Genomic DNA, 13810 nt, shown 5'->3' on the forward strand with positions numbered 1-13810 from the left:
TGGAGTTGTGAAAGTCACAACCACTGTAAACGCATGGAAAACTTGACCAAGGCAGCAGCAACCCAAGCGGCAGATATCAGAGAACAATAGAGAAGGGTTTTTCATATGCCGCGCCAATGATCACTGTTCAGATGATATGATTAATGTATCTTTATTTTGCACAGGTCGACCTGTGAAAAATAAAGATTCATTAATCATATTATCTGAACAGTGATCATTGGCGCGGCATATGAAAAACCCCTCTCTATTGTTCTCTGTTATAAGCAATTGGGGTTAGCAGCCCTTCCCTGTATTTTGATTGCCTAACATCAGAGTACTGTAAAAATAAATAGATCATTAAAAAAATGACGTAGCGGTTCGCGGTATTTTTGATTCTCAGCGCAGATAAAGCGGACGGCTACGGGCTGCCACCCCCATCTGCCTGGCGTTACCTTGGCTGGCAATCAAAATACAGGGAAGCCCATTATTTTTTTTTTTATTTAAAAAAAAATAATTAAAAAAAAGAATGCGTGGGCTCCCGCCGTATTTTGATCGCCAGTCAGGTAAAGCCAGGCAGCTGGGGGCTGTGATTCTCGGCAGCCCGCAGCCGCCCCTGGAAATGTTTCTTAGCGCGATTTCCAGGCCCTTTACCTGGGTCATCCAGTCGCCCTGATGGTGGTGGCTCGCTGGGTAATAAAGGGGTTAATACCAGCTTTTTATTCTCAAATGGTACTAAGCCCGAAATTCATTGTGTCACGCCAATTAGACATGGCCACCATGAATTTCTAGGAAACAGTAAAAACAACATATCACAGAGAAATATTTTTTTATTAGAAATAAAACAAAAAAACATTTAGAGACTCCATCTTTATTCTAAAAAAAAATCCTTAGTCCGACGTAATCCACAGGGACAGCAAAGTCAACTCTGCTTCATCACTGTGCACTGTACACAGTGAGAAGCAAAGAAACCCATGTCAGGTCTGCTACATCACCCTGGACAGAGCGATGAAGCAGACGCTGACAGTGACGGGATGATTGCACTTGCGTCTCGCAGTACATCATCCCATTCTCCCGACAGGAGCGCCTCAGCTGTGGAAATACATGCAGCTGACCCGCTGCCGTCGGTAGAGTGTGCGCCGTGATGTGATGACACTCGCATCACGGCGCACCAGGACCTTTAATGATGTCATACTCACGTGACCAGTCTGTAGCCAATGAGGTAATACAAAATTCACACGTGACTGGTCACATGGGTATGATGTCACGGTCATGGCAGGTCCTTTTAGCCAGAGGTGCTTACCGGGGGAACAGCACTGATCGGACGGACGCGGAAGCAGAAGCGCTTGGAGGCAGAGTCTTCAGGATGCGTCGCAGGACCTTTAAGTATGATCAGAATGTTTTTTTAATAAAATGCTTTTTTTTTTTTTAACAGCCCCTGGACCCGAACTGTAACATGAACATCCCAGAACGCTCGTGTTCTGGGTCGTGTGCATGAACACCATGTATTCGGTACGGACACCGAACTTTACAGTTCGTGTTCGCCCATCCCTACTTAATACAAATCAGATCCAATCCAGTAACCCAGAAAGTATGAGGGCCTATAGGCTGGATTAACAGGTGGTGTGATATTTATGTTGTAGATTGTTGGTGCAAATCAATTCCATTGATTTCTCAAAACCCCATTCAAATACATAGAACAATCAGTGCAGATTTTAGAGCATGATGTGTATTTGTTCTGGAATATACCCTAAATTTTATCATCTTCATTTATATAATATTGTCAAACATACCCATTCCTCTCACTGGCTGTTTACTCAGATGGGGGATACTAAATTTTGCATTGTCTAAGGAAGAAGAATGATCAGTATTAATGAACATGAACGTGCCGAGCACAGAGCTGCGGCTCTAAACAAATGAGCGATTTTTGATCTGGCACACATGGGTGATCTGTATTACAGGCAATTATGTCTTGCAGAAATCCCTACTTTCAAAGACAGCTCAGATTGCCTTAGGTTCGCTGAAAATATCACCTTGCAGAAATTGTTGACGGCATAATGTGTATAATTTAAACATAGATCCTCTAACCTTATACATTTTTCTGAAAAAGGGCTAAATATATCTAAATGGTAACTAGAAGATTATTCAATATCTTTATATTTCTGAATACATCTTAATTGAGTTCTGTGACCCATTTTTTCTAATACAAAGCTCCAAATAGCCTGCTTGTCTTCACACAGCTTTATAGGTAAATGATAAAATTCTAGCTACCAGGAGCAGATCAAGGCTTGGTCCCACATGGCGCTGGTTGCAAGGCTATGATGCAGCAATGCAGAGGCTCTCCTTAAGTAAAATCTAGATTGATATATTTATATGTGATAACAATGTTAAAGGGAACCTGCCAATAATGTATATGTCCCTAAACAATTGATATGACTGGATACCCCTTTAATAGATTAGCACGTTGATCCCTCTATGACCCCAAAGCAATGTTCTAGAAGTGAGAAGCCGCGTTTTGAAGTTCTGTATTTGTGTTTTGGGAAGTGCATTGGGGCGTGAGAATGCACTTACAGCTTGTCAGCCGCACGCTGTAATCTGTTGGAAATACATTTGAATTAGATTCCAGTTTGGGGCTCCCTCTTTTGGTCAGTGCTTTTAGTGCAGTTGACTTGCTGAATGGGAAACAGACAGCTGAGGAGGATTGGCAATCAGGCCATTCGGATTGGGCCTATATAACTGAGTAGTTTCCTCCTGTTCCTTGCCAGTGCTCAATGTATCTCCTGTGTGCTAAGGACATTCTGAAACCAGCCCTTTTCTCTGTGTCTAAAAAAAATGCAAAACAGGACTGCCGCAGAAACACCATCACATGTCTCAACGCTGGCAGGAAACTAGCCAGGTCTTTCACCGGGAAGGAACAACCATGGGAAGGGCAGTCTCCAGTCAAGGAAACCGCCTATGCCAAAACATGGTATCCATCAACAGACAGCTGTTTCGGGCTATTTGCCCCTCATCAGTGTGGAGTAGGAAACTGGCTAGTGGGAGCAATGCCTAGTAAACGACTACATAAGCAAGGATGATGGACCTTAGGGAGATCAACATCCAGCACCACAGAGACACATCACGTGTTTCACAACGCAGTGATTCTAGAACAAGGCCACCTGGGAAAATATGCAAAACAGGACTGCCGCGGAAACACCATCACATGTCTCAACGCTGGCAGGAAACTAGCCAGGTCTTTCACCGGGAAGGAACAACCACAGGAAGGGCAGTCTCCAGTCAAGGAAACCGCCTATGCCAAAACATGGTATCCATCCACAGACAGCTGTTTCGGAGTATTTGCCCCTCATCAGTGTGGAGTAGGAAACTGGCTAGTGGAAGCAATGCCTAGTAAATGACTACATAAGCAAGGATGATTGACCTTAGGGAGATCAACATCCAGCACCACGGAGACACCATCACGTGTTTCTCAACGCAGTGATTCTAGAACAAGGCCCCCTGGGAAAATATGCAAAACAGGACTGCCGCGGAAACACCATCACATGTCTCAACGCTGGCAGGAAACTAGCCAGGTCTTTCACCGGGAAGGAACAACCACGGGAAGGGCAGTCTCCAGTCAAGGAAACCGCCTATGCCAAAACATGGTATCCATCCACAGACAGCTGTTTCGGGGTATTTACCCCTCATAAGTGTGGAGTAGGAAACTAGCTAGTGGGAGCAATGCCAAGTAAACGACTACATAAGCAAGGATGATTGACCTTTCCATGATCATTGCTCCCACTAGCCAGTTTCTTACTCCACACTGATGAGGGGCAAATACCCCGAAACAGCTGTCTGTGGATGGATACCATGTTTTGGCATAGGCGGTTTACTTGACTGGAGACTGCCCTTCCCGTGGTTGTTCCTTCCCAGTGAAAGACCTGGCTAGTTTCCTGCCAGCGTTGAGACATGTGATGGTGTTTCCGCGGTCGTCCTGTTTTGCATATTTTCCCAGGGGGCCTTGTTCTAGAATCACTGCGTTGAGAAACACGTGATGGTGTCTCCGTGGTGCTGGATGTTCATCTCCCTAAGGTCAATCATCCTTGCTTATGTAGTCGTTTACTAGGCATTGCTCCCACTAGCCAGTTTCCTACTCCACACTGATGAGGGGCAAATACCCCGAAACAGCTGTCTGTTGATGGATACCATGTTTTGGCATAGGCGGTTTCCTTGACTGGAGACTGCCCTTCCCGTGGTTGTTCCTTCCAGGTGAAAGACCTGGCTAGTTTCCTGCCAGCGTTAAAACATGTGATGGTGTTTCCACGGCAGTCCTGTTTTGCATATTTTCCCAGGGGGCCTTGTTCTAGAATCACTGCGTTGAGAAACATGTGATGGTGTCTCCGTGGTGCTGGATGTTGATCTCTCTAAGGTCAATCATCCTTGCTTATGCTTTTCTCTGTGTCTGTCAGAACTCCTCTCAGATAAATTGGTCTTTGTACCTCTGCTTATGGTTTTTACTTTCTTGTTATTTTGCCTGTGTGGAGTTCTTGGTTGAATGGATCATTCCCTGCTGGGAGTATCTGTGTACCTTGTTCCATGTTCTGCTATTTATTGTGTTTTGTCATGCTTGGTACTAAATTCAGTCCCTCCTCTATATCAGTGTTTTTTTTGGATCCCAGTAAGACCAGAGTACTGATATAGTGGGGGAGAGCCTGTGTAGGATCAGTATTTTTTCATATCAGGCGTGCTGGTATTTGCTAGGGTTTTTACGGCTGGAGTCAGTGCTCTTTCCTATCCTTTCCTATGCAGCTAGTTTGGGCATCATCTTTGCTGAATTTATTCTCTAGCTGCGTATTGTGTTTTCCTATATCACCGTAGTCTTTACATGTGGGGGGCTCTCTATATCTTTGGGGACTGCTCCGAGGCAGATTAGCTTTTCTAATATTACTCTCTGTAAAAATATTTAGTCCTCTGGCTGTGTCGAGGTGACCACGGCTAATTCTACTTGTGTGTCAGTATTAGGTCTGAAGTCCGTTAAGGTTCCAGCCACTCTGGTTATTTTTTGGGTTTCCGAGTTTTTGTGCTTTTTCTGGTCCTCCTCGGTCACTTAATCATAACAGTAATCCCTTCCTTCTTTCCCCTGATTGATTGACAGATTGCTGGCTCCAGTACATGACAGGGACTACAGTGTGAAGATGAGTATTTATGTTCATCGTCACACCCCAATGCACTAACACAAATATACTGTATATACATAACTTCAATACTTTATTTCTTGCTCCTAGAATATTGCTTTGGGGTCATAAAGGGATCAAGTTGCTTATATTTTATGCTTACTTATTATTTATACTTATAAGGGAATCTGTCAGCAGGTTTTTGTTATCTCATCTGAGAGTAGCATGATGTAGGCAAAGCGACTGAATCTAATGATGTATCACTTAGATTACTGGCTGAAGTCGTTCTGGTATGATCTGAGGTTTTAGTTTTAGCAAAGAAGCAGAGCTGAGAGCCGTCCCACCCTCACCAGGCTCTCAATTGAGATTGTACATTGACAGTGAGGTGTCAATCACAGTCAGACATCATGGCATGAGCCAGCTAGTCACAGCAATGATTGTGATAAAGCTTTTAGTTTAAGTAAACAGCATGGAGTCTGATAAGAGAAACACAGCTGATTTTTGTATTTTAATCACTACAGCATGCTGTCCTCAGCTTACATAGCAAAAATCACCTGACAGGTACCCTTTAGGCCATTTGCACAGATAGATAAAAAATATATAGGATATATATTTTTGGATGATTGTTTTATTTTTAGAATGTATGCATACAATCCTAAATTGGTTGTCTTTTTGTCATACTGAATGAAAAAAATATGTACAAATCTTTGGAGCAATATTATATAAATCAGATCTTTAAGGATGATTTTTTTTGTCATCTTCTTCCAGGTCTGTTCTTACAGCTCCCAGGGATGAAACTGAAGAAGCAGGTGACTGTGTGTGGAGCGGCCATCTTTTGCGTGGCCGTCTTCTCTTTATATCTTATGCTGGACAAAGTGCAACACGACCCTCCCAGGAGACAAAACGGAGGCAACTTTCCCAGGGTATGAAAAATCCCAATCAATGTTTAACCATTGAACGTTACCACATAAGGACATGAAGGACTGAGAGCAAAGAATTGAAGGTCATCTGCTTATTGAACCTTCCAAGCGACTTCATTCAGTCTCCATACAAAACAATGCTATATCTCACATGTTCTCTGTGGTATACACCTATAAAACATGTACAATGCAGCATTGATTTCTGAGTTCAGTATAATTCTGTTCTGCCCTAAGTAACTCTGTAACTTTCCAGACAGGCTTTACAACGATACATTTACATACCTCCCAACCGTCCCGGATACAGCGGGACAGTCCCTCTTCTGAGCCTTTGATCCCGGGTCCCGCCCGTGAGGCTGTTTATCCCGGCTCCACCCACCCACTGTAGCCCCGCCTCGCTGTTTCTCCCTTCTACTATTCATTACAGAGCCGAGCGCGCACCTACTCCTGTGACTGCTGCTGAGGTATGAATCACCCCCTGCAGCAGAGCGACCCCCCTGCAGCAGAGCGACCCCCCCTGCAGCAGAGCCCCCCCCCTGCACCAGAGCCGACCCCCCCAGTCCCGGAGCCTGCGTTTCCCTGCAGCTGTTCTGACTCCCCGTGTGCGGCTTCTCACTGCTGCAGACACGCGGGGAGTCAGGACGCTGAGGAGGAGACCGTGCAATCAGCACTTCTCTCTCCTGCAGATAGCAGTGACAATAACCTATGCAGAGTGGCATCTGCAGGCTTCTATTAGCTTACCGATCAGTGGTCTCCTGCCTGTGGAGCTGCTGGGTCCTAGCTTCCCAACAGGTTCAGCTCTGCTTTATCCTGGCTCCTCTACCAGTTAAAGGGAAACTGTCAGCAGAAATTTCACAATAAAAGTAAAAGCTTCCCCTCTGCAGCTCCTGGGCTGCATTCTGGAAAGGTTCCTGTTGTTATTGTGCCCCCTTTGAGACCTACAAAAATACTTTATGAAGTCTTACCTTTTTGTATGCAAATGTGTTTTTATGGTCACGGGGGCGGGCTATCTGGCGTCCGTTATTCCCCCTCCTGCCGCTTTACGCAGTCCCCCATTGCTCATTTACATACACAAGGACGCCTTCCTCATGTAACTGTCCTCCCGAAGTTTTGCGCATGTGAACGCTTTTTCAGGTGATTGCGCAGGCACGAGATTATGGGCGGCGCTGTGATTGTCATCAGCAGCGTTAACCAAGTACCCGCCCATAATCTCGTGCCCGCACTTTTCCCTCTGACTCCACCGTTATGCGCAAGTGCTGGCCATATGAACCATGTTACCTATTACTGCTTGCACGAGATTATGGGCGGGTACTTGGATGACTTTGCTGATGACAATCACAGCGCCGCCCATAATCTCGCGCCCATGGTAATAGGTAACGTGGTTCATATGGCCAGTGCTTGCGCATAACGGTGGAGGCAGAGTGAGAAGCGCGGGCACGAGATTATGGGCGGGTACTTGGATGACGCTGCTGATGACAATCACAGCGCCGCCCATAATCTCGCGCCTGCGCAATCACCTCAAAAGCGTTCACACTTTGCACAGTGCTCACTCCCGCGAGAGTGGCACTGGGCATGCACAAAACTTCAGGAGGACAGTTACATGAGGAAGGCGTCCTCATGTATGGAAATGAGCAATGGGGGACGGCGTACAACGGCAGGAGGGGGAATAACGGACGCCAGGCAGCCCGCCCCCGTGACCATAAAAACAGATTTGCATACAAAAAGGTAAGACTTCATAAAGTATTATTTTAAGTCTCAAAGGGGGCACAATAGCAACAGGAACCTTTCCAGAATGCAGCCCAGGAGCTGCAGAGGGGAATCTTTTATTTTTTTTGCTAAATTTCTGGTGACAGTTTCCCTTTAAAGGGAACCTATCAGGTGCAATCTGCACTCAGAGCCAGGAGCAGTTCTGGGTGTATATTGCTAATCCCTCCCTAACTGTCCCTGTATACACTAGCATAGATAAAGGCATCTATAGAAAAAGTATTTTTAAAGAGCTTATATCTTATGCTAATTAGCGCGGGGACTAGTCCCAAGGGCGTTACTTCACTTGGCTAGTCGGCTCACATAGCGTGTTAGTACTCACACAGGGGCGTAATAACATGCTAACATGCTATGCGAGCCGACTAGCCAAGTGAAGTAACGCCCTTGTGACTAGTCCCCGCGCTCATTAGCATAAGATATAAGATCTTTAAAAATATTTGTTCTTGATCTCTTTATCTATGCTAGTGTATACAGGGACGGTTAGGCAGGGATTAGCAATATGTACCCAGAACTGCTCCTGGCTCTGAGTGCAGATTGCACCTGACAGGTTCACTTTAAAGCAGGGGTGGGGAACCTCCGGCCCGCGGGCCGCATGCGGCCCGCCATGACCTTTTATGTGGCCCCCGGGCAGATTCCCGGGGGAGGCAGTGCTGGTGCTGTCACCGCGGTCTTGCTGCCGCCGGCCCTTTAAATCCACACATTGCTGTTTGTGCTGCAATGTGTTCTCCCGTCGGCCAGTGCCAATTGTGGGCGGGTCTACAGTAGCCTCACAGCTTCCTGCCTTGTGTGTCCGCCCCCTGCCCTCCGGAGATCAGTGCCTGCCTTCTCCTTCTGATGCAGTGTGTCCGGCTCCTGCACTCCGGTGATGTGAGTGCGATGCTGCTGTGAGTCCAGCGCCGACCCTCTGCTGCCATGCGCCCTGCCCAATGCTTTGTGCCTCCCCACACCAGTTCTGTAAACCCTCTCCCCCAGAGTTGCATGAAACTCAGCGCAGTGTGGCCCCCAATGTCCTGTGTGCACCCCTCCCCCAGTCCTGTGTGCAGCCCCCCAATGTCCTGTGTGCAGCCCATCACCCAGTAGTCCTGTTTGCACCCCCCCAATCCTGTGTGTACCCCTCCCCCAGTCCTGTGTGCAGCCCCCCAATGTCCTGTGGGCACCCCCACACAATCCTATGTGCAGCCCATCACCCAGTCCTGTGTGCACCCCCCCAGTCCTGTGTGCACCCCCCAGTCCTGTGTGCACCCCCCCCAGTCCTGTGTGCACCCCCCCCAGTCCTGTGTGCACCCCCCCCAGTCCTGTGTGCACCCCCCCCAGTCCTGTGTGCACCCCCCCCAGTCCTGTGTGCACCCCCCCAGTCCTGTGTGCACCCCCCCCAGTCCTGTGTGCACCCCCCCAGTCCTGTGTGCACCCCCCCAGTCCTGTGTGCACCCCCCCAGTCCTGTGTGCTGTGTGCACCCCCCCCAGTCCTGTGTGCACCCCCCCAGTTCTGTGTGCACCCCCCCAGTCCTGTGTGCACCCCCCCAGTCCTGTGTGCACCCCCCCAGTCCTGTGTGCACCCCCCCCAGTCCTGTGTGCACCCCCCCCAGTCCTGTGTGCACCCCCCCCCCAGTCCTGTGTGCACCCCCCCGTCCTGTGTGCACCCCCCCCCCAGTCCTGTGTGCACCCCCCCCCCAGTCCTGTGTGCACCCCCCCCCAGTCCTGTGTGCACCCCCCCAGTCCTGTGTGCACCCCCCCAGTCCTGTGTGCACCCCCCCAGTCCTGTGTGCACCCCCCCCAGTCCTGTGTGCACCCCCCCCAGTCCTGTGTGCACCCCCCCCAGTCCTGTGTGCACCCCCCCCAGTCCTGTGTGCACCCCCCCCAGTCCTGTGTGCACCCCCCCCAGTCCTGTGTGCACCCCCCCCAGTCCTGTGTGCACCCCCCCCAGTCCTGTGTGCACCCCCCCAGTCCTGTGTGCACCCCCCCAGTCCTGTGTGCACCCCCCCAGTCCTGTGTGCACCCCCCCCAGTCCTGTGTGCACCCCCCCCAGTCCTGTGTGCACCCCCCCCAGTCCTGTGTGCACCCCCCCCAGTCCTGTGTGCATCCCCCCCAGTCCTGTGTGCACCCCCCCCAGTCCTGTGTGCACCCCCCCCAGTCCTGTGTGCACCCCCCCCCCAGTCCTGTGTGCACCCCCCCCCAGTCCTGTGTGCATCCCCCCCCAGTCCTGTGTGCATCCCCCCCAGTCCTGTGTGCATCCCCCCCAGTCCTGTGTGCATCCCCCCCAGTCCTGTGTGCATCCCCCCCAGTCCTGTGTGCATCCCCCCCTGTCCTGTGTGCACCCCCCTGTCCTGTGTGCACCCCCCCAGTCCTGTGTGCACCCCCCCAGTCCTGTGTGCACCCCCCCAGTCCTGTGTGCACCCCCCCAGTCCTGTGTGCACCCCCCCAGTCCTGTGTGCACCCCCCCAGTCCTGTGTGCACCCCCCCAGTCCTGTGTGCACCCCCCCCAGTCCTGTGTGCACCCCCCCCAGTCCTGTGTGCACCCCCCCCAGTCCTGTGTGCACCCCCCCCAGTCCTGTGTGCACCCCCCCCAGTCCTGTGTGCACCCCCCCCAGTCCTGTGTGCACCCCCCCCCAGTCCTGTGTGCACCCCCCCCAGTCCTGTGTGCACCCCCCCCAGTCCTGTGTGCACCCCCCCCAGTCCTGTGTGCACCCCCCCCAGTCCTGTGTGCACCCCCCCCCCAGTCCTGTGTGCACCCCCCCCCAGTCCTGTGTGCATCCCCCCCAGTCCTGTGTGCATCCCCCCCAGTCCTGTGTGCATCCCCCCCAGTCCTGTGTGCATCCCCCCCAGTCCTGTGTGCATCCCCCCCAGTCCTGTGTGCATCCCCCCCTGTCCTGTGTGCACCCCCCTGTCCTGTGTGCACCCCCCCTGTCCTGTGTGCACCCCCCCAGTCCTGTGTGCACCCCCCCAGTCCTGTGTGCACCCCCCCAGTCCTGTGTGCACCCCCCCAGTCCTGTGTGCACCCCCCCAGTCGTGTGTGCACCCCCCCCAGTCGTGTGTGCACCCCCCCCAGTCGTGTGTGCACCCCCCCCAGTCGTGTGTGCACCCCCCCCAGTCGTGTGTGCACCCCCCCCAGTCGTGTGTGCACCCCCCCCAGTCGTGTGTGCACCCTCCCCAGTCGTGTGTGCACCCTCCCCAGTCGTGTGTGCAGCCCCCCCAGTCGTGTGTGCAACCCCCCCAGTCGTGTGTGCAGCCCCCCCAGTCGTGTGTGCAGCCCCCCCAGTCGTGTGTGCAGCCCCCCCAGTCGTGTGTGCAGCCCCCCCAGTCGTGTGTGCAGCCCCCCCAGTCGTGTGTGCAGCCCCCCCAGTCGTGTGTGCAGCCCCCCCAGTCGTGTGTGCAGCCCCCCCAGTCGTGTGTGCAGCCCCCCCAGTCGTGTGTGCAGCCCCCCCCAGTCGTGTGTGCAGCCCCCCCCCAGTCCTGTGTGCAGCCCCCCCAGTCCTGTGTGCAGCCCCCCCAGTCCTGTGTGCAGCCCCCCCAGTCCTGTGTGCTGTGTGCACCCCCCCAGTCCTGTGTGCATCCCCCCCGTCCTGTGTGCACCCCCCCCAGTCCTGTGTGCTGTGTGCACCCCCCCAGTCCTGTGTGCACCCCCCCAGTCCTGTGTGCACCCCCCCGTCCTGTGTGCACCCCCCCGTCCTGTGTGCACCCCCCTGTCCTGTGTGCACCCCCCTGTCCTGTGTGCACCCCCCCCCCAGTCCTGTGTGCACCCCCCCAGTCCTGTGTGCACCCCCCCAGTCGTGTGTGCAGCCCCCCCAGTCGTGTGTGCAGCCCCCCCAGTCGTGTGTGCAGCCCCCCCAGTCGTGTGTGCAGCCCCCCCAGTCGTGTGTGCAGCCCCCCCAGTGATGTCTGTGCCTCCCCCCCCAGTGATGTCTGTGCCTCCCCCCCAGTGATGTCTGTGCCTCCCCCCCAGTGATGTCTGTGCCTCCCCCCCAGTGATGTCTGTGCCTCCCCCCAGTGATGTCTGTGCCTCCCCCCCAGTGATGTCTGTGCCTCCCCCCCCAGTGATGTCTGTGCCTCCCCCCCCAGTGATGTCTGTGCCTCCCCCCCAGTGATGTCTGTGCCTCCCCCCCAGTGATGTCTGTGCCTCCCCCCCCAGTGATGTCTGTGCCTCCCCCCCCAGTGATGTCTGTGCCTCCCCCCCCAGTGATGTCTGTGCCTCCCCCCCAGTGATGTCTGTGCCTCCCCCCCCAGTGATGTCTGTGCCTCCCCCCCAGTGATGTCTGTGCCTCCCCCCCCAGTGATGTCTGTGCCTCCCCCCCCAGTGATGTCTGTGCCTCCCCCCCCAGTGATGTCTGTGCCTCCCCCCCCAGTGATGTCTGTGCCTCCCCCCCCAGTGATGTCTGTGCCTCCCCCCCCAGTGATGTCTGTGCCTCCCCCCCCAGTGATGTCTGTGCCTCCCCCCCCAGTGATGTCTGTGCCTCCCCCCCCAGTGATGTCTGTGCCTCCCCCCCCAGTGATGTCTGTGCCTCCCCCCCCAGTGATGTCTGTGCCTCCCCCCCCAGTGATGTCTGTGCCTCCCCCCCCAGTGATGTCTGTGCCTCCCCCCCCGTGATGTCTGTGCCTCCCCCCCGTGATGTCTGTGCCTCCCCCACAGTGATGTCTGTGCCTCCCCCACAGTGATGTCTATGCCTCCCCCACAGTGATGTCTGTGCCTCCCCCACAGTGATGTCTGTGCCTCCCCCACAGTGATGTCTGTGCCTCCCCCACAGTGGTGTCTGTGCCTCCCCCACAGTGGTGTCTGTGCCCCCAGCCCCTCCAGTGGTGTCTGTGCCCCCAGCCCCTCCAGTGGTGTCTGTGCCCCCAGCCCCGCGTGTGGTGTCTGTGCCCCCAGCCCCGCGTGTGGTGTCTGTGCCCCCAGCCCCATGCCCCCAGTTAATTAATTGCTTCACCCAATATAGCAGGGTCATTTAAACATTGATAATTTTGTGCGGCCCCCGAAGGTTGGTAGAAATTTCCAAATGGCCCCCGACAGAAAAAAGGTTCCCCACCCCTGCTTTAAAGGGAACCTGTCACCAGATTTGGGGCCTATAAGCTGCGGCCACCACCAGCAGGATCTTATGTACACATTCTAACATGCTGCATACCTCCCAACCGTCCCGGATACAGCGGGACTTTCACGCTTTACGTTGTTTGTCCCGTTGCCACGGGCGGGACGGCCGGCTCCCGGGCTCCGCCCACCCACTCTCTCTCCGCCTCCCTGCTTTTCCCTCCTACCATCCTAGTAGACGTGGCATAGAGAGGAGCGCTGCCTGTGCTGCTGCTGGTACAGTAAACTAATCTCCCCAGCGCTGATTTCCCTCCCTGCCCCCTCACCCCCGGCCGGAGCCTGTCTGTGCGGTCGGCCGGCCGCCTGTCTGTGCGGTCGGCCCGCCACCTGTCTGTGCGGGCGCCCCCCTGCCGCCTGTCTGTGCGGGCGCCCCCCTGCCGCCTGTCTGTGCGGGCGCCCCCCGCCGCCTGTCTGTGCGGGCGGCCTGCCGCCTCATTCTGCGGGCGGCCGGCCGCCTCTCTCTGCGGGCGGCTGGCCGCCTCTCTGTGCGGGCGGCCCGCCGCCTGTCTGTGAAGGCGGCCGGCCGCCTGTCTGTGAAGGCGACCGGCCGCCTCACTGTGGCTGCCTGCGTGTCCGTGCTGGAGGCCCGCCGGCTGCCTGCGTGTCCGTGCTGGAGGCCCGCCGGCTGCCTGCGTGTCCGTGCTGGAGGCCCGCCGGCTGCCTGCGTGTCCGTGCTGGAGGCCCGCCGGCTGCCTGCGTGTCCGTGCTGGAGGCCCGCCGGCTGCCTGCGTGTCCGTGCTGGAGGCCCGCCGGCTGCCTGCGTGTCCGTGCTGGAGGCCCGCCGGCTGCCTGCGTGTCCGTGCTGGAGGCCCGCCGGCTGCCTGCGTGTCCGTGCTGGAGGCCCGCCGGCTGCCTGCGTGTCCGTGCTGGAGGCCCGCCGGCTGCCTGCGTGTCCGTGCTGGAGGCCCGCCGGCTGCCTGCGTGTC

At 54.5% G+C, this 13810-nt stretch overlaps 1 protein-coding gene across 2 annotated transcripts in view; it reads left to right on the top strand.

Moving 5' to 3' along the window:
* MAN2A2 (mannosidase alpha class 2A member 2) overlaps positions 1-13810 on the top strand; it is a 222459-nt gene that overhangs the window by 44843 nt on the left and 163806 nt on the right. For both annotated transcript variants that reach the window (XM_075345891.1, XM_075345892.1), the window contains exon 2: positions 5895-6049. In XM_075345891.1, coding sequence (XP_075202006.1) covers positions 5918-6049 — 132 coding nt within the window. In that variant the 5' untranslated portion in view covers positions 5895-5917. The remainder of the gene's footprint in view (positions 1-5894; positions 6050-13810) is intronic.

Source organism: Anomaloglossus baeobatrachus, chromosome 4 (assembly GCF_048569485.1).
Source record: "Anomaloglossus baeobatrachus isolate aAnoBae1 chromosome 4, aAnoBae1.hap1, whole genome shotgun sequence".
Classification (NCBI taxonomy): Eukaryota; Metazoa; Chordata; class Amphibia; order Anura; family Aromobatidae; genus Anomaloglossus; species Anomaloglossus baeobatrachus.